Raw genomic sequence first — 21,043 nt, forward strand, 5'->3', positions numbered from 1 at the left:
AGGTGATTCTAAGCAACAGCAGGTCTTTTACACTTCTAAATAAGGGACTGAAAGCCAGATGTGCTCCTCTTAAACCCTGGTGCGTTGCTTCCTGTGCTTACCGAAGCTAGGCTGTAGGGCTAGGACACTGCAGTCACCATGGCAAGCTCCCTGCAGGCTGACTGCTATCAAAAGCATCTTGTAGGTCACAAGTTACTGCCTACTCTTCAGAGCACTATAAGGAAGAAAAAAAGGGTTTGAGTCTCATGGGTTGAATAGCGTTAACACTTCAGGAAGATGCAGGAGGGAAGTAACACAATAAGGATGACAGTTCTCTTTGTTTATAACTCAGCAGCACCACCATGAATATCATCTATAGCATTTGAATCAACGTTTGTGTAACCTAGAATTGCCCTCTTAATCACAAGACTCCACCCTTGATTTTATTTTTATTTTGAAAGCAAGATGGGAAAGTTTACAAAACCTGACCAAGAAAAAATTATGAAAATATTTAACTGGATTCATCTTTGGTTACTTCTTATTGCAGTTCCAATAAAACATACACCATTTCTATAGTTCAAAAAAAAAAAGTCAGAAGGTCAATCAACATAAAAACAAGACGTGCTTTCTTTACATATTCATAAATATCCACAATATTAGAAAAGTTGTTTTGCAAAGATTTTTTTTTTCTGGCAGTGTTAACTTACTATTATACACAAGCTACAAACTTCTTCCTAAGCCTTTAATTACAAGTTGAGCTATTTACAGTCTGCAAAATATTAAGACGTAAAACTCCTTCATAAATATGAAAATAGATCATCTTGCAAAGATCTTTATACTTAATCAAATATCTGGCTGCCCCTCCTCCCAAAAAAAAAGGTTATTTGTTTTGCATAGAAATGTAGTGACATGCAATATAAACAATAGCATTAAGTGCAAACAGGAATTATTCAAGTGTCTTTAGTCGTACTGGCAAAAAATACCAATGTTCTGTTACACAACACATTGATGCCTTCCCAGCAAGTAGAAGTCTACTAAAGCCCCTTGTCTGCACTGCTTCTGAGGGGCAGCAACTCACATGCATCCTCTTAGTTGCCTTTTAGCAACCTGCAACCACAACAAAAATAGCTTATAACAGACATGTAAATGAATTCAACATAGAAAGATTTAAAGTGAATTAAAAACATCTTTGATCTCTTCAGGGAACCTAGCAACGTGTAGAAAGTCTTTTAAAAGAGCAAGAATGGCTCCTGTAAGAAAGTCAAAAACCATGATAAAATCCAACCACGATAAAACTTTGTCACATCACTATAAAACAGGGAGTTTGCTGACCACACGTTGGTATTTACGTTCATCAGTAGCTGTCAGAAAATGGCCCCCAGTAGAAAAGCACCTTCAGATGGGCAGAAAACCTAGGAGTACTCGCTAGGTGCAACCTGGATTCAGCTTTGCACAACCAAAGGGATGAGACTTAGTGCCAACTGCATCCAGACCCTTGGAAATGCCGTGCCTGAGCAGGCATTAAGCTGTTTTAAGATGGCCTTTTACTCCAGTGCCTCTTTTCCCATGCAGACCAAGAATGCAGGAAAGGCCTGAGCCTTTGGTATCCCTCGGTATTTCTTTCTGACATCTCCCCCTCGGTACAAACAGCTAGAAAAGTTGATGGATGTGCCCTGTGTCAGCTGGCTGCACTCAGAGTAGACACTTAGGGAAATAAAAATTGAGTCGTGTTGCTCTGTAAGAGATCCATTCAGGGCAGGGAAACATTTTAAGAGATAGTGCTATAAGACACAGGTGAGGTCACTGTGACGGGTGTTTGAGAGGTACCCCAAGCCTGGCTGCGCAGGCTTTGCAGTCTGTCAGAGGGTAAGAGGCTTCCCAGCAGGGTGGCAGCTCTGAGGAGCAGGGTAATGCAAGCCAGAGGCACGCACCTGCGCTCTGCTGAGGCTGCGGGACTGCTTCCTTGTAGGCTGGGGATCCAGAAGTAAACCATTCCTTATTATTGCTCGTTTGTCTGAAGTCATGCATCTACGTGCATCTTTTGACAACAGAAGCTGGTGCTGGTGGTTTCCCTCCTGAAAGATTAGTTGTGTAAAAGAAAAAGAGGAAGAAAAAAGCAGGCACAAGGCAGGCAGCCAGCCGTCAGTTGAGTTGTGCTGATCGGTTCCCTGTCCTCAAAGGAAATTACACGCACACAGTGCCAGCCCTTCAAGCTGCTCCGTGCTCTGCAGACAGGATACACAAGACAAGCTACTCTACACATCAGCACCTTCAAGGGGCAGAGAGCTGTGAGCCACAAGAGGTGATCTGGGTAAGGATGTGCATTTTTCAAACTGCTGACGGCTGCCTAATGCAGCACAGACTGCTCAGTAACTAAAGGACACTTTCTCATGTAATTCTTTGCAGCCATTACAAGGGATAACTGCTGCTCAGGTTGAGACATTTCACAAGGGAAAGTCATAGTTGTAACTCACAGAATAGTTACCTATACCTCCAAAAAGCTCAGTATCTCAGCCAAGAAAGAGCTTAGGCTTTCTTCTTCATCCATTCCTTGAGATGGGAAAAGAGTAGAAGTCCATCAGGGAGTACCAGCTTACGTTTTCCATCCTTACTTGAGAGCAGAAAGTGTAACAGATTACTTGGATAAAACTCGGGACTTCCAGCCCCTCAGAGCCTACTGTATCAGCTGCTCAGTGAGCATGCAATGCAACCTCAGTTAGGAATGATAATATAGGTTAAAAAAATAATAATAACAAAAACCCCACATTGTTGTAGGCAATAATAGCAGAAGGGCAGGATGTGGAACATCACCACAGAACAAGCTTTCCCATGCATCTCATCCCAGAGTGGGGATCTCTGATACTGGTTCCAGCAAGCAGCTTGGAAGCACGTGCCGCTGCTTCTTTTACAGCTACCTGCTGGTGGATGGAAGGAAAAAAAAAAGAAATAAAGTAGATAATCCTGTTTAGTGACAGGAGAAACTAATGAAGATAACAGATCCTTTCTATACAAGAAAAAAGTAATTGGGGACAAGCTAATTTTCTTAAATTTGACAACTCAAAGCCCTTCTGTGAGTCTACTGTTTCTCCTCCAAAAGCACTCATGGCTGCAACACTGCTGGCAGCTTCCCTTGAGCAGGGGATTCCTGTCCTTCATCACACAGTCTGCTTTTAATTAAGAACCTATAATTACCGTGCTGGCACTAATGAGATAGGATGTCCTACCAGAGAGGGAAGTTAACATGTCCCTTCTACCTTAGTGATGATGGTCAGCTGTTAATCTAGATGCTGTATTTAACTGTTCTGCCGCAAGAGATCATGCTCTCCATTCAGCTCTTCGAAGATAAAAAGCCCAGGAGCTCAGAACTGCTACTTTCACTGGCAGTTTCTCAAGAAGCCCAGAAATGACAGCACCTGGAAGGTGGCTCCCCTCTTGTGCCCTGGGCAAATCTTCCTCCACATCTGGGACACACAAAGAGCTGTGCAAGAAAGTGGTGCTCAGTGTCCTGCTTCCCTGCACTAATGAATCATTAATAAATCCCAAGGGAAACGAGAAACACCAGGGAACAGGTTGTTCTTGTTAATTGGAAAGTACTTATCATGTGACTCAGCCTGCAGACTGCAACCAGCGTGAGGGCTTTTGTTTCTGAAAGAAGAGCTTGTTTAATGCTGCAGCACAGTTCTAAGAGATCCCTGTGCCCGTTTCCAGAACGGAGGCTCTGATTCGTGTGTACTGCTTGCAGAATGCTAATGCAAACCCTGCAGTAGTTTAGAGCAGCTGGTCAGTCAGAGGAAAAGGGAAAACCTACAGTTCGCTCTTTCTACCCCATGTGGAACTTAAGGCCTTGAAATGCTCCATGCTGGAATCCAGGTCAAACTCTTTGCTTGGTGCCTGCTTCTCGCTACTACCGCTTGGAAGGGACTACGGGGCCCGCATGGACATTCTGGCTGGAGTAGTTCCCCCTCCTAAAGTAAATCAGGAAGGAAACATAGCTTGAAATAAAGTTAAAATAATCAGTCTCTCCAGATGCTGTCCGCAGCTGTTTGACAGCCCATTCTTACCATCTGCTGGGTCTCTTGAGTATGAAACCCAGCACCACAGAGAAACAGAGTTTAAGTGACTGGGAACAACTCAAGGACATGTTCAGTTTGAGCCCTCTCTTCATATGCCACAAGTCGACTGCGTGCTGCCACTTGCTGAGTTGTTGGAGGTCTGAGACAATGGGGCAGTGCTGTCCCCATCGTGCTCCCTGAAGGGCCGTGCCTCTCTCCTCGGCACCGTGGAAGGACCAACACTGAACAGAGGCTTTGTAGACTCCAGCGGTGTATTTTTCAGTAGGTCATCTTCCACCTCCATCTCTTCAGAAGGGAGACAACCAGCAAACACCTGTGAGGAATGTCCCTCAGAGTTCACTGAATTCTCAGCTGGGAGCCTTTTGTAGGATAGTGGCTCAGACTGGGCCAGCGCTAATGGCTGATTACATGCTGGATCTTCACACGTGTTCTCAACAGGGTAAAACCCATTTTCCTCCTGGGACACTGGCCCATCTGAACAGTCCATGTCTTCCTCTTGTCCTGGTACAGGAAGAAATTCTGACCTGTGAGGCTTGGCTTGAAAGGGAGGAATCTCTGACACACCGTATTTACTGCTACTCAGGAGTTTTTGCCGAACCTCTGCACTTAGTTGGGTTGGGTCACATCTGCTGACGGTGGAGGACAGCCCACCAAACAGCCCATATTCTTTGTGTGGCAGTTCAGGGGAGACTGGAAGTGATCTGCATTTCCTCCCAGGAGGGAGGGAAAACTCCTGCCAGTCCGTGCTATATGCCTGCCGGAACTGGGACTGGCTGGCTTTCAGGCCACCTCCTGCCTCTGGAGAATGCAAGTCAAACACAAGAGAGATCACAGACTTGCTTGGCATGTCAAAGAATTTTATCTTTCCACCCTTGAGGTCCTCCCGTGCATTGAAGGGATTAACTTTCCGGCCTAAACCTTTGCTTGGTGTATAGTAGGGGTCCTGGACATTTATCTTCCTGGAAGGCTTGCGGGAGAAGATATCCGACTGACTGCGTGATAACCAGATATTCCGACGTGGACGGGGTGACTTGGGTGGGATCTTATCGTCCAGGGAACTCAAACGTTTTACTCCTGGTCCTTTTTCGATTGACCCTGAGTGGAAGAAGAGAAATACCTTTAGCTTAAAGGAGCTATATGGCCACATGCCTGTTCCCTCACAGAGCCTTCTCAATAACTGTAGAGGAAAAAGGTGCACTTCTGATGTTCCAAAGTATCTTCCACAGACACATTTGCTAGTTACTTAAAAGTTTTTGCACATACACGACACCACTCTTCTCCCCAGTGTACCACTGGCTTCAGACTTGGAGATTTGGCAGCCCTGTCCACAGGACCTTTTAAATGCAAAGGCTGTCAATGCTACATTTAAAATGTTCTCTCCTCTTCATTCATACCTCAAACTGATTAAAAGTCACCTTGAAGAACGGAGCAAACTCAAATTCAGTTAATGCCATCTTACTTGTCTAGACAGTGAAACTGGACTGCTTCTGTATTATTTTATAATCTAATTTGCCACCCACATTATGGGAGATGCTAATTTAACACAGAAACATTGTCTTCAGAAAAAAAGGGAAGGAAACTGTACAAAAATCTGAAAGGAACAAAGAAGTCCTTTCAGTCCTCTACGCAAACTTTGTATTTTTTAGGGCTCCTTCAAACCTCCTCACTGCCTGTACACTGACACAACAAAAAGGACATAAAGTGGTCTTGGAGAAGAACAATTTGCACGTTTCTACACTTATCATCATGGTTTCCAGCAGAGATTGCCCAAGATCTGTTGATGATACTGACCATAAAAGAAAGTGAATACAAAACAGTCACCAAAGAAACTGATATTCTCACCCTGATAGGAAAAGTCTACGACCAAAATAAATGCCCTCCCGATACCAAGAGTTAAAATCATTCCAGCCTTGAGTCAATAGATTATCCAGTACAGAAATTAGGGATACAGGAGAATTTAACTCCAATGAGTAGGAGTTAAAAAAAACAAACTTTACATATTATGCGTATGCATGCAAATAAGTACGCACACACATACACAAATAAAATCTAAAGGTTTATCACTACAACAGGATGGGAAACTTGCAGTTGTTTTGGCAAAGACATTAACTTTTAGAGTGTTTGGGACATGCAGCTGCCACTGGCTCTCAAGGTGCCTCTGAAAAGCTGTGGTAGAGTAATAACAATTGAGTGGATGTAATAAAATGTTATTTCCTTTCGATTACCATTTCCAGAATGAGCACGTGGACTTCTGCTTTTTCCTTTAAATACTGCCACAGTTCAGTCTGTAGGTGCTCCACTGAGGAAAGACTACGCAAGTCAAAGAACCACACGTAACACTTCTCCACAAAGATGTGAATCTGAGCCGTGCTCCAAAGTGATAATGCCAGGAAAACCAAAAAGAACATTTTGCTTTTTCACTCACACCTCTCAGGTGCTCTCCAGGTAGGGGAGAACTATCACATGTGCATGCTCCATGTGGTTTGAAAGACTATATATTTTTTAAAATCAGTTTTCATGTATGCATCTATATTGTCTGTGGAATATATTTGACTGTACTCAGTCTAGTTTCCAACACCAGAAATCTACTACTAGAGAAGAAATCTTCGTGGGGGCATGTTCTGTCCAAGAAGTGATTGCAGTTTGCTCCTCACACCAGGGGGCACTAGACAGCTTTAGAAAAAGCCTTTCAAGGCCAGCATTCCCAATGCAGATCAGGGATTCATCTTTTCCCCAGTTCACAGTACTTCTAAGGTACTTTGGAATACAATGCATCTTCTCTGCTCTTCCTCCTGAGGGAATTTAAGTAGCTTCTAAGTGTTACACATAATACATACCAAAGAAATTATATACCAAGGAAATTATGTATATGCACTAAGAAGTAGCAGGGGCCAAAGCAAAAGTTGATGAATTTTCATGTACTTTTAGCTACTTACATTCCCAAATGAACTCTAAATTTTACTTCAAGAGCTTGTGGGCACAACCTTTTGAGGCACTTTAAGGAAAAGCTGTTCTTTCCCAAATGACACTGCACAGTGCACCATTGTTCCAAAATCACTTTCAGGCTTTAGGCAAAATAATTCATGAACTATATATAATACCACATTTATCTGAAATCTCAGCAGTCAAAATACAAAACCCTGTACTCTCTTGCTACTAGCCTGCAGCAAGTTTTGTGCAAATACAGACATTTACCTTTGGGTTTTCTTTCATTGTTGTCAAGATTCAAAAATTTTCTGTCTCTCTCACAGTCCTCATTTCTCAGCCGGTTCAAAGTCTCCTCCAGTGTTTTGACAATATCAGCAAATGAAGGACGTAACTTCGGATCCATCTGTGAATGCACAGAAATCAGATCGTTTCATGGGGGTTTGTCCATACTACTTAGTTTTGACAGAAAGAAGGATAACTTGAAGGAACTGAAGAAATTCAAGATTGTTTTAAGAAGCATGTTACTATTGGAAAAAAATCTAAGTAAAGCAGGGGAAAAGTAGCGTTCTAATTTACGTCTATTATAGTTCTCATTTCATTTTCAAGTTGGAAAGATTCTATGATGGTGTATTTTATAAAGAAAAGGTAGCAAACTATTTGATTCAGGACCTTATTTGTTTTAAAGCATTTTCCACAGTTCAAAGATTTCTTTTTGTACCCCAGTTATCAGCCAGAGATTATACAACAATGTAATTTCAAAGTCTGTGTGAAGCAAAAAGAATTAAAACAGAGCAACTTGGTTATATTATTCTTTAAAAGTGTGTAATTCTTCCATCATTGCTCGGGGCTTTAATTAAAATCCACCAAATGGCATTGCTGATTTTAAAGTTTCAAATCTTCTATCTTTGCATCTGTTTATCAGCCTCACTACTCAGTGTACCGGTCTGTCTTGTGAGGAAGCAAGATTGACAAGTTACATGAGAAAAATAATACAACAGAAAAGACTATTTTAGCCCAAGTAAAATATTCTTTCCTCCGCCTCAGCCATCAGTATGTATTTATCAGTACGCATTTATTTATTCTCCCTAATAGCAATGCATCCCTAAACAAAGCCAAACATGACAACTGTAATAGAAAGCAAGCAGCTTAAATTAAGCAGTAATTTAGATGGCATTTAATCATTCTGAACACTCACCCTGCATATATGTTACAGGTTTAACTACCATAGGTAGCACTGTCTAATTATGCAGTCAAAAGTTAACCTCATTACACTATTAAAGAGATTTCACTTGACCTGACTGTCTCCAGCTCCCTAAAGGCTTTTTCAGAGCAGACAAGCCCTGACAGGTATCACCACCGATCCAAAGGAAACAGCGGTGCTTTGGAAAGAACAAGCCCCACAGACCTCCCTGATGCTGTCCTGCAGGTCCTGAGATGGATCCTTCTGAACAGAACTGGTACGATTGGCAATGCTAGGACACCTAGCAACACAGGGTAAAGGGCTACAAATTCTACATACAGTGATAAAACAAAATCAAACCTGTTTTGAACTTAAGGACCGCAATTTCCTGGCATAGGAAAACATCTTTCTGCTTTCCCTATTTCACTGAAAGGGTAGGGCAGGGTAAAACACCAAAGCATATCCTCTGTAGTCTGACAAAATCAATTTGAAAAAATGAGAGGGCTGTTGCATGCTGCAGGAAGTAAGAACAGGTCTCTGCCTATTTTAGCTTGTGCTAGGAAAGATCCAGGACAACAGCAGCAATGAAAAAGTGACTCAGAGCAACATTTGCCTCTTCCATCCTGATCACTCAGTTCCTGCTCAAGTGGAATAGAAGGTTCTTCCTCAAAGCTGTAGTTCCCCACCGCTTAGCTCATGCTCATAAGCCTTCTGCATGATCATACATGATTACATTTAGAAGCATTCATGCAAGAGGGCTTATAATTTGCTGGGGGAGCTGTAGATTTCAGACTTCCTTACATGTACTCATTTTTAAAAACGCTTTCTAACAGCAAACTAAAGAATTTTTAATCCACTACTCACACACATCTGTTTTTACTCGTTTTCTTAGGCTGCCCTAAACACATTTCCTGGCTGTAGAAAACTCCAGGGCTTTGCATATTAGTTCAGCTAATCAGCTGAGCTATACAGTTCACAGTGATTGTCAAGCCATTAAATGATAAAAAGCTATATAAAAATTAGCACACAGATCACCTATTACAGGAGTATAGCATGCTTAGGGAGACATAAGGCAGCCTTATCTATTTGCTGCCTTTTCATTCCACTAGGCAAGCGGTAAGGGAATTGCAATATGCTCCGCAGTGGAATCAGCATACTAATGGCTTGATCACAAGACAGTCATTTCCAGTTCCAGTTCAGGGAACGAACGTTTATTATGCAGGAGACAGCATTTGATGATAATCAGTAGGAGAAAATCCCTTTTCTCCGAACACAACAAATTCTTACATGAGAATATGAGACCAGTCACTTCCCCTTTCCTCCTGAGTACAGTTCTACTCCGAATTTGTGCTGAAAAATTGCTTTGAATCAAGCACCACGTGTTGGATGCTGTATGATTTCTGGGGACTACAGCTGGGAGCTGAGGTTTCCACAGTCAAAGCCTAATTCCACCCAAACCCTATAGTGCTCACATAGTCAAAACACTTCAGAAACATGAGTCAAGCATACTGCTGTCCTACTGAAGTAAGCTCCACCGTACTAAGGTGAAATTAGAGGAGCAAAATAACTCGTCCAGACTAAGTTGCACAAACATGTCTAGCATTAATTTATGCTAGACACATATGCTCACCCATATTCTCACCTGAATGCCATTCTCCCTTCAAGTATGTGCACTTGTACTAATACACTGTAAAGAGAGAGCATGGGGCAACGACAACTCTTGGAAGAATGGAGAGATGAGACTGCTTCTTTCAGCAGCAGTGCTGACATGAAAACAAAGCCTGAAAATCAGTAACAGACAGGAATACAAAGCCTGTTCTGAGAGTTTTCTTACAAATGCTCACTAGGACATGGTGCTTTTGCTAATTACAGGCTTGGTTGTGGTGTCCTGAGCAGAGCTTTGTGCAGCAAGCATTCTAGAAGGTCTCTCAGTTTCAGGTGAGCAGTGACATTCCTAGCTTCATCCAAGTTTCTGGAAGCTCAGGTTCTCTTACTTCAGATTAAGCAGTTTACCAAAGGAATTAGTAACCTCTCTAATAAGATAATTCACAAAAGGGATCCACTTCCTTGATATTTTCATGCTGATGAGCCATTAAGGTATCCAGCATTATCATCCTTTTACTCAAATAACAAGAAGAAATTTACTCCATACTGCACACTGCCTATGGCCTTACTGTTATTAAGTCACCTGTGTTCTTGGGTTCAAGTTATATTTCTTTTTTGTTGTTTTGTTGTTTGGTTGTGTGTGTTTTGTGTTTGTTTTTTTTTTTTTTTTTAAATACAATCTTGGGATTTACAGGGTTATTCCTCTTTACAAAAGGCAGCATATAGAAACTTCAGAGTAGTTTAGGGCCTGCTCTTTATTTGCCTGTCCCCATTTTGTCCCCTCTGTTTATGAGAACAACTCAGAATTCTTTCTTCACAGCTCAGTAGGTCTGTACACAATAACAGCTGGATTTTGTCAGCCCGAGGGCCAGCCAGTGTCAATAACATACAACTGGTTATGATCAGCCTGAGCAGCCTGCAAGAAGCTGTTCAGTGTGCCAGACCTGTTTGTTTGGCATGACAGAACACGGAACAACAAAAGCAGAAGTCAGACTCTTTTGCAAGGAGAAAGGAAGGGATACAAAAAAAATGCAAGGGACTCTGGGTTCTTAGAATGTGCACAGCTTAGGTCTCCTCCGTACACACTTTAAGCTCTATCTTCAAAATCCAGAGGGATTTAACTCCAATTTTGGCCTGTCGCCTTCAGGTAAGGTACTCACGTTACAGCAGTTGAAGGCCAGCTGGAGGAAGTCAGGGGGACAGTCTCCCACCATGTGCTGGAAGGCATCATAATCTAATCCAAAATTCTGTACAAACAAAAAAAAACACCATAGAGAGCAGAGATGTGAGACTTCCTACTGGCCCAAAATATGTTTTTTGAGGGTGTCCCTACATGGAATAACCATGAACACTACCCCTGAGCAGCCACATACAGTGGGTTTTGAGAAAACTTCATGCACACTCCAAACTGCATCACTCCCATTGGGATTTATTTGATACAAGATACCTGTAAGAGAATGAGCTGACTTCAAAGCCCATTCTTCTTCCTGGATTCAACTGCAATTCATTGCACTTGAAGTGTTGCCCATGTGGATCTGGAAGCAATATCCTACACTATCAAGTTTCACCTTGATTTTCATAGTGTAAATTAACAGCCTGCTGTAAAACCAGAGGCTTCACTATGATGAAAATTCACCAATTAAAGTAGTTAATTTTTCAGTACATGGTACTACTAGGCTGGTGTTACAAATTACCCAGTTCCTTAAATGCATTTCTATAAGAAGATCTGAAGGAAAGAAAAACAAAAGGATCTCTTACTTATTGTGGTTCAATACAAGCATTTTCAGAACTGGAGATGGACAGGCAATTTGGAAGACCCCTATGGAGGGCCAAAAGCTGCCTTGCAGATGGGACGCAGCCAAAAGGCAACTGAAGAAAGATGTGGCATCTCCTCTGATTAGTCAATTTTAGCTCAGATTAACAATGCTTAGTACTGTGTATGTAAAAATAAGGGTGAGCTTATTTTAGCTCCTGCCCCTTTCACAAGGCAGGGCTACTTAGAGGATGCAGTACATCAGCAGTGCTCTGTTCTGAATCCAGCAAGAATCTGCATGAGCTATCACACTACAAAAGGAAAGTCCTGCAACACCCTCAATGTTCTAACAGTTCAGGACAGGTCTAGAGCTTCTGAAAGGATTTCTGATGACTGCTGCTGCACGAAGTCTGTGTCAAAACATCTTTGAGGGAGCTTCTTACAACAGCATGGAATACAAAGGCCTGTTACAGGCTCTTTTTAGTGTAAGAACTATTCATCCTATCTTTGGCAGCAGTGCCAGAAGACCTAAAGGCCAGCCATTATCATGGCATATTTACCACCTCCCACCAACACGATGAACGTAACCACTTACCTCTGTGCGAGGGAGATAGTCTGGATCTGCCTGTATTCTTGCTATAATCTCACACAGAATTATACCATAGGAGAACACATCCGCCTAGGAGGAAAAAATAAATAGCTACATGGTTCAGCTATGAATACACTATTCTTATCTGCTACTGCGTTCCTCCTTACCCCCAACTGGTTATCGAGAACAACTAAACCAACACCACAGCCTTACAACTGCACTATAACTAATATTTTCCATGTGAAGAAACATATGCTTACAGTAAAACCCCGCTGCAGCACAAATAGCAATGATGATTTTAAAACTCTTTCAAAAAAAAAAAAAAAGCTACTATTAAATCAGCAACATAAAAATCTTTCCTTGCATAAAGAATGGTAAAGTTGCATTTGATGTCTTACAGATGGGAGTAATTAAAAACACAGCCAAAATATGACATGCCTATGTATCACTGTGGTTAGAAAGAGGGGTTTAAAATTCACATGCACACAGTTTATCCAGAATATTAATGCTGCTCTTCAGAGAAAATGTACTTTTTTTCCCCCTTTTCTCACAGTTCAGCACCTCTGGAGAAAAGAATCTCCCAAAGCTTGAGACACCTACTAACATTGTATACCCGCCTCCTTTTCCATTGAAATTTCCATGCTGCTTAGTAATCACTTATCTGAGTATCCCTGGAGCTGCACAGTTCCTCAGATTTCCACCCACCTGAATTTACCAAGTAATACAATTTGGGAAAGCATACAATAAAGGTCTACAGAACAGAAACTGGCATCCCTCAGCCTTCTGGTACAAGGCAGGCTTATATGCTACCTTTCACACTGATAGAGACCTGCTTCCTCCTTAGTCTCCCATGCCCTAGGGTCAGTGAAGAACGTGGCACCATATCTGGGTACTTTATTATTAATTTAGGTCAACGGGAACTCTCAAAGCTTTGAAATAGTAATGACCACATTTATCACTGCGGTTGCTACTGCCTTCCTCTTCGTTTCAAGTACCAACAATTAAACAGATATTGACTACTAGCTAAAAAAAGGTACAGGATGTGGGCTTTAACATGAAAAGTTGCTCTTGCAGGGCTGAACTACACTGTGTTTTAGAGAACATCTTTGCACATGACAGAGGAAACCCTGTGTAAAGAACAACTTGATAGAAAAATACTATTTCTAGAGCCTAGTGTGATCTGATGCTCCACTAAAAGAAACATTTTCCAGTGCCACCAATAGAAAAAAAAATGTAAGAAATACCTTTGGAGAACATTTTTTTTTATCCAGGCACATCACCTTTGAGTACTGTTGATTATTATTATTTTTTTTAATTAAAGTAATTGTACAAATTTACAGACCTCTTATTTTTACCAAGAGGTCACTAACCCATTGTCAGGAAAGTAACCTGCACCAAGTATCACCAGACATTTCTCACAAGACCTGGTTAAATCAAGCTGTGTTAGGTAGACAAGTCATTATCACATTTCTGCACATGGGGTGTTTCAGAATGGAAACAGCCTAACAGTGAATTATGCTAAAGGTACTTCTATTTCTGCTTAAGAAACTATTCCATGAATTACAATTATTAGCTGTTTGACTCACACTCTCCCTCAGTCTGAATGACCTACCTAGTATAGGAATGTGACAAATGAAAAAATAACAATAATATTATGGAAATCTTAAGTCTTGTATACAGATACTGAAAAGAAACAAGTGACAACTGAAGTCTATTTACACGTACCAACCTTTTCATTGTAAGGTTCATCTCTGAGAACTTCTGGTGCCATCCAGAAGGGTGACCCCACCACTGGTAACTTTTCACTATGTGTAGACGTAGACATTGGAGGGTGAGCAGCAGGAGGAGAGAAAAGAATAATCATTAATGAACTGGTCTGATTCATACATTGCTATAAACTTCCTGTAACTGCAAGCATCTGTAGAAACTTCCACCATAGGGAAGTCTATACAGGTGGGATCCGAAATACACTGCATTTTACTCTAATTTCCTCCAGTAGTTACTGGAACATTTAATAGCAAGAGAAGAAGGTGAAAGAGAAAGCAAGCCTAGGTCAATTGCCCAACATATTGTATTTCCAGTACCTAAGTGCCTGAGCTTCCCCCCCCCCAGTTGTTTTTATCTTCAGGTCACATATTTCAATAGTTTTGTTTTCCAAACTCTTGGCAGAGTGGATTCTTTCATCTATGTTTAAAAAGGCTTGTGGAGATCAGTTTCTGGCCAGATGTCAAATTCTCTATTAATTCAGCAGGACATGCAATTATCCCTACATGTATACCTATAGGCAGCTCCCAAAGTATTCAGCACAGCCTGCTTGCATATTTTGTCAAACAAAAAAAAAGTCAAGACTGACCAGATACATCTTTTAGTAGGGAGAAGTTAAAAGTACATAGAATAGAGCTGATTTGACATCTCTGCAATGTTTCTAATATGGTTGAAGACTACGGTCTTAAAAAAGGCATCAAGCTTGTCCCCCAGCTGTCCTTGAACGAACACCTACAAAGAAAAGGCCTCTGAAGGCCTCTAAAACCATGGGTTGCTAGCCAGAAAACTGGAAAAAATATAACTGCATTTGAAAATGATGGTAAGGCTAGATCAGACTGAAAGTGTGGCTGCTGCAACACTTTCATTATCTTATTTATTTAGTATCAAGGTATTTGATTTAGCTATTACTATACTCAGTTTTCAAGACATCTTAAAATTGGGTATTAAAACCACACTGATGTCTTCCTGATTCTGACGGCTTCCTATTGATACAGTTGAAGCTTTCAGTAGAACCTTAAAAGGTAGAGATTCCACAGGAGCGTACAAGATACACATTGACTACGCTTATCAGCAGTTTGGAATTAGATGTTCGCTTTGTTAAACTTTCAGATCAATATTTCACCAACATTAAAACAAGCCTTCAGACCTCCCAAGCTATAGGTTTAGGATACACGCAGTTTAAAAACAGTGCATAGCTGGGATCAGCTTTTATTGTTTACTCTGCAGTTAGAAGAGCTGGAAGGCTTTTATTTATCTTACACTGAAGCACACACTGGAGAATATTTGACTGCACATTTAACAGTCAGACTACTCTGAAAGACATGTCAATATACAGATGAGAGGACAATTAAATCCTTGTCCTTGACCTCCCTAACAGAGGGAGGACAAGAGGACTATTGCAAATCATGACAATAGCTTGTGACAGTCACCTCACCTGTGCACTCCTCAAATGAGTTAAGTTCATAGTTGCATCCCATGGAGATGAAAATGCTGAGCTACTGTTAAACAGTATTAATTTTTATCTCTCTTCTTTATCAACCTGAATCTTAACTAACACAGTAGTTAAATAGAAAACTAATAGAATGCCACTGAATGTTGTTTAGAAAAATGGAAAGGAGCTAGAGTTGTTTGGGATCAGTAGAGGACATTTATTATAAAAATCATCCCAAACCAGATTATTTTTTTTTTAAACAACAAAACTCCCTAATACTTGCTTGGAAGATCTACTGAAAAACTTGGGTAAATCCTTTACTCACTGGAACAGTTTTTAAAAATAAATGACACCACTAAAACAGAACAGACAATAACTAGTACACTGGTCATCCAGCCTGCAGTTCTAGATCAAGACCAATTATTCTTGTTGCAAGTTTTAGATCAGAATGCAGTAATGGGCCTGGGGACTCGGCTTAATAGAGCTTGTGACCTGCAAGCACATTGCAACTCTCCCCACATTTTGATTAGTTCACGTACCTGTGATCTGGAATTTTCTCTGCTAAACCGAAGTCTCCCACTATTGCTGAGTATCCGTTCTCATCGTGTTTTATTAAACAATTCTGAGGGGAAAACAAACAGATTGTTATTGTCTGTGCATGAAAACCCATATACCATTTGTTTTATTTATTTTAAATCTGGAACAAGATTACAAGATACTGTTTGGAAGACATTTGTTCATGAGAAGCTTTTCTCTGAAAGCAACCACCCTTTTCCCCCACCCTCCCCCCTGCACAATCACATGTCTGTCAAACTTAAGATGCTGCAAACAGTCTTACACTTAGTTAATAATCCACTTAAAAACTTGCTGAGAAAGCAGGCGGTCATAGGCAGCACATACCCAGCTAGGTCCTAGCAAGAATTAAGATGATTTAATTCCCTTACTGTTCAAGTATGCAGTACGTGCTGTTTGCTATGACACCTTCAGTTTCCTTTCAGATCCTGAACCTGACCAGAATACAAGGTTATCAGAACAATGGTTGTGTATATTTTGCTATATTAGTTACTTAAAAGAAACTTTCTGCTTTACAACAGATTACCATCAGAAAATGCAAGATGCTGCAGAGTCACACGTGCTTTTAAAGTCTCAAAATCAAATTCTTTATTCCACAGTACACCATAAACCTGATTTAAGGGAAAACGATAATAAGAAAAAGCTGTCAATCTTTTCCTTTCATATGCCTCCTCCAGTGTCAGGAGGGAGGGCAATTTAAGGACACACAAATAATTCTGGTCTGGCAGCCTCACATCACATGCAGGGTATTACCAATTTATATTTGTTGCTTTTATTTACAACTCCGACATATGATTTGACCATTCCAGTACCACATTTTTTCCCTTCTGAACGGATGAATTAAAAGCTGACTTCCTAAGTTTTTCTGTCCTATAAAAAGTGGGGCAAGACAATTCACTCCCTTACACATGCCCTACTCCCCAGCCTTCTGCAGGCAGTACAATAGCAGCGACAGGCGGCAAAGCCACTGCTGACTCCTCCATGGTGGTACCCTGCATTAATTAGCTGAACAGCAGGAAACACTTTCTGCCTTTATTGTGCTTGGCCGTACAAAAGCCCCTCACTGACCCCAGAGTACTGGCATGTCTGTACAATGCAGCTACCAAGGAAAGCGAGGCCCTTGTCTAAAAGATCAAGTTCAGGTCATCGCTGTTGACAGATTCAGAGATGGCTGCAGGCCACGCAGTGAGTTTTCCTCCTGCCAATTAGAAGGTTAAGGGAGACACACTTGCAATCACGTAAAGAAAAGGCATCCAAGCCTCCCGAGGTGCAAAGTTCTATTTGTTTAGCATGACTCAAGTGTAATAAGTGCAATTACTTTGGGATTCATAAACACGGACAAAGTTAAAGCAACTGCGCTTGCCCATAGAGCAGCAAAGCTTCTCAGTCATGGGCTTTGTTATCTCCTATCAAAGAGCACATTCATTCAGCTCGCCTCTGTTTAAACATTTGCTTGCTGTAAGTGGACTTAAAACTGAGAAGGATAAAACTTTTTTTTTTTGTAAAAATCTTACTCAAATGATTCAGCCGTCGGGCATTTGGGTGCGTACCACAGAAAGAAGTCTGTGAGGACAGCAGAGTTTTCATAGCGTACTGGAATGCTGACCCTGATACTTCACTGCATAAACCAGTTTATTTTCTGACATGGGTTGTTTAGCAATTAAAGATGATTCGTAATTTGTCATTTAAAAAAAAATCTGATTCAAAAGAAGTTTACTTTTAAAATCTAGCTTCCCATCTTGCATTAACTGTTTACATTTTGTTCATTTTGAGTAGCAAGAAGGCAGGAGTTAATTTCACCACCTGAGTGTTGTGTATTAGGGTTATTCCTCCAATAAGGCCTGTTTTGCAAAGATTCCAGAGAAATATTTTAATTCAGACTGAGAACTATTTTCAGTATAACCAAAAAGCTGTAGAAACAGTTCTGCTGAGCATGAGACCCACAATAATCTACAGGGCTGCTTTGATAACAGAGGAAGGCTTAAACACAACACAAACCTGACAGACGATTTTCCTTCTCAGCAGTACACAATCACATCCCATTTGACATCCACACATTACTGACTGAATACGAGCAATCCTATTCCCCCCCTGAGCCCCAGGCAGCCCCAGCACTCAGGTACAGCACGGACCCATTACACAAGTAGATTATTCCTGGATAAAACATAAATTAAACCAATAGAGCAGGCAATCTAGCTGCCACCTAATGCTACCTGACAGCTCTGAGCTCCTTCCCAGATGAGCCAGGCTCCCCTTCAGCGCAGACCTTTTGGGAAATCAAGCAGAACTGACACGGACATCCCACCCCACCTGCACACCCCTTCCGCTCCATAGGTTCTGCCAGCGAGGCCAGGACACCCCCACAAGGCAACGGGGGAAAGCCCAGGGCTACGTTTTATAAATGCTCATCAATTGTCCTGCTGTAGGGGGCTGCACTATGTTAAATGATGTAAATACGGAAGCTGAACTATCTGCTTTCATTAGTGGAAGTCTGGCTTTTTTCTGCATATGAAAAGTACTGACTGTGAGTTTGAATTCATTAGGGTAAGTGCAGGAATGACTTTTTACCTACAATTAAATCAGCTGTGAGCAGGTGACATGCACCAGACAAAAAAATACCAGGATCACTTTAAGCGCTCACTGTAGCAAAATTAAACCAATTTAATTCAACTGGTGCAAATTTTGATGTAGCTAAATATCAATGTCTTGGAACCGAGAAAGGATAGAAGCCTGTTTTTACCAAAATCAGTAGGACAGCCTTTCTGTGGATACTAGTTAAGATGTCACCTTTCAAGCCCACACTGCTCATTCAGGAGAAAGTTTTGCAGGTGGCGATGCTTCACTGTGCTGAGATTCTCCAAGTGCTCTAAGGATGACTGCCAGCACCGCCATGCTCCTCCACCAGCCTTCCCATCCTTGTAAAGCTGCCACCCAGCACTGCACCAAATTCATAACAGTCACCAGATTTAGAATGCAATTCATGAAAGGGAGACGTACACAGCCTACAGCAGGTGGTAACTGGTAGTTATGTGCAAACAGCGAGACATTTTTAAGCATTCACATTCTGCTACCAAGATAAACCAGGATCAAAAAAGGGACAGAGCTCCATTAGAGAGTGAAAGGTTGAAAATAACTTGAAAACTTAAGCTAGAGGTGATACTTTAGTAGGAAAAACACAGAGCATAATGCGTTGTTTCTGCTGACAAATTTACACTTCCCAGTTTATACAAAAAAGAAAAAAAGTGCATCAGTTCAGTAATTAGTTTAATTGCTGGAATTTGGCACAGAGACACGGGAGTTCAATTTCCTCTCTAGCATAAAGGACAGCTTCAAAATCTGCCAGTGAGACGAAATGTCAAGCAGCTTTACAACACGGGCTTTAAGAAAACTTGTCTGACTTACTAGTGCACTGTTTGTATAAGCTGCAAGGCAATAAAACACGAAGACCTTCTCAAGCTTTCTCCTTGGACCTCTACATAAAGAGGGATATTCTTTCCTTTGGCAGCTCAGACGGTCACAGAGGGCAGTATTTGACTTCAGCTGGGTTCTTGATGTTTTCTCCCCCCCAAAACGGGGACCCCATCGGTCCCTCCTGAGGCAGCCTCTTAATAAAAGCAGGGAGTTCTGTACACGAGGCCTGAAGAGTTAACAGAGCTGTTTATGCAGAGACAGATGTGAAAGCACATAAAGCCCCCTTTGTGTGTTACAGCAGCTTAACATCTGCTTTGCACAGCATAATCCTGCTAAGATGAATGCAATATTCTACTCTCCCTTTTACACAAACAAAACCGAAAATAGACTGAAAAGTTTCAGAGTTAAAAATAAGTTGCTTAGATGAAGAAACCTCATCGTTTTGTTTTATGACACACAAGCTGGACCCCTCAGAGATCTTACTGCACTCTAGAAAAGAGACATACTCCTGATGTACTCCTGATGTGTCATTTGCAATCCTCTGATGACTGTTACTGAATTAAAATACTTAAATGCATCATCTGTGTTTAAAGAGCCATGTCTTAGCAGAAACACCACTGACAATTTAATGTGCAACAGGAAGTTTACAATACTGTACATGTTTTTATAACTAAAACCAGTAAGTTTAAGGGACAGGCTCCATTTTGGTCTCAAAGTACCACTAAAAGTTTAGTGTTAACATTAGAAATAAACTGTAACAGCTTTTTTTTTTTAGTGCAAGCCCTCCTGTGCTGTGCAAAATATCCAGGCGAGAGCTCAGGCTAGCACAAAGGGGACTTACAGAAGCAGCAGCAAGTAGAAGACTGGTCAGACAAAGGTTCTGTTCATTGCTTGGGGTTTGTTCTGTTTTGAACACTAAAACAGCACACAAGGTAGGGAGTGAGGGGATGTCACTTCCAAGCCTGAAGGCAGTGAGTTTACCTTACATCACGTAGCCCACAGTGACTGCTTACACGCGTGATTCTGTAACTGAGCCTACTCATCTCTCCGTGGAAGAAGGGCAACGCATTACCCATTTACTGTGAAGTGAAAGCCTATGTTGTCAGGAATACACACACACATGTATATTGGCCTAGAGATCAGAATTCCTCTATAGATTTTATCATCAACAGAGCTTACTTAAAGCTACTCACCACCTACTACTGATTGTAGGACCTCGTTTTCAATCGCACCCAATTCTGGAAAACCAAAAGGCACACACCTATCACCTGCAGGCTGGGAAGAGCCAATCCATCCACCCTGACTCCCTGACAGACCCAAGTTGGGCTGTTGCTGCCACTCAGGGCAGACCAAGCTGATCAGCTACAGGAGCCTGTGCCCAGACCCTGAGGGCAGAGCTGCTCACAACCCCACAACACGGGTGAATGCCAGCTGCCCGGCCAGCCCTCTCCTCCAGCAAGCTCTCCTGCTGTGACAGCGGGGCAGCAGGAAGGGCACAAGTGTGGTGTCAGGCCTGACATCCCCTGGGGGCTGCCACATCGACCATACTGACCTACATCTGCTGCTCGTCACCGTTCTCTCCCTCTGGCTTTCTGCAGTAACAACATTGCTCTGCTACCATCCACGTGGTGCAATGAGGCAGGGAGAGATCATCCTGCCATATACTAATTGTCCAAAACAATTTTCAATCCTAGATTGACGGAGGACGGTTCTTTTTCCTTCAAGCCTTTGTGCATCCAGCACACGTACACATACA

The 21,043-nt window shown here is 41.6% G+C and overlaps 1 protein-coding gene across 3 annotated transcripts in view; it reads right to left on the reverse strand.

Annotated features, from left to right (window-relative positions):
* Positions 1-415: 415 nt before the first annotated feature.
* Positions 416-21,043, reverse strand: part of TESK2 (testis associated actin remodelling kinase 2) — a 75,777-nt gene continuing 55,149 nt past the window's right edge. For all 3 annotated transcript variants that reach the window (XM_072041727.1, XM_027462534.3, XM_021273279.4), the window contains 6 exons: positions 15,843-15,925; positions 13,837-13,912; positions 12,114-12,197; positions 10,926-11,012; positions 7,248-7,383; positions 416-5,147 (listed from right to left, as the gene is read on the reverse strand). In XM_072041727.1, coding sequence (XP_071897828.1) covers positions 4,141-5,147; positions 7,248-7,383; positions 10,926-11,012; positions 12,114-12,197; positions 13,837-13,912; positions 15,843-15,925 — 1,473 coding nt within the window. In that variant the 3' untranslated portion in view covers positions 416-4,140. The remainder of the gene's footprint in view (positions 5,148-7,247; positions 7,384-10,925; positions 11,013-12,113; positions 12,198-13,836; positions 13,913-15,842; positions 15,926-21,043) is intronic.

This window comes from Anas platyrhynchos, chromosome 8 (assembly GCF_047663525.1).
Source record: "Anas platyrhynchos isolate ZD024472 breed Pekin duck chromosome 8, IASCAAS_PekinDuck_T2T, whole genome shotgun sequence".
In the NCBI taxonomy this organism is placed as follows: Eukaryota; Metazoa; Chordata; class Aves; order Anseriformes; family Anatidae; genus Anas; species Anas platyrhynchos.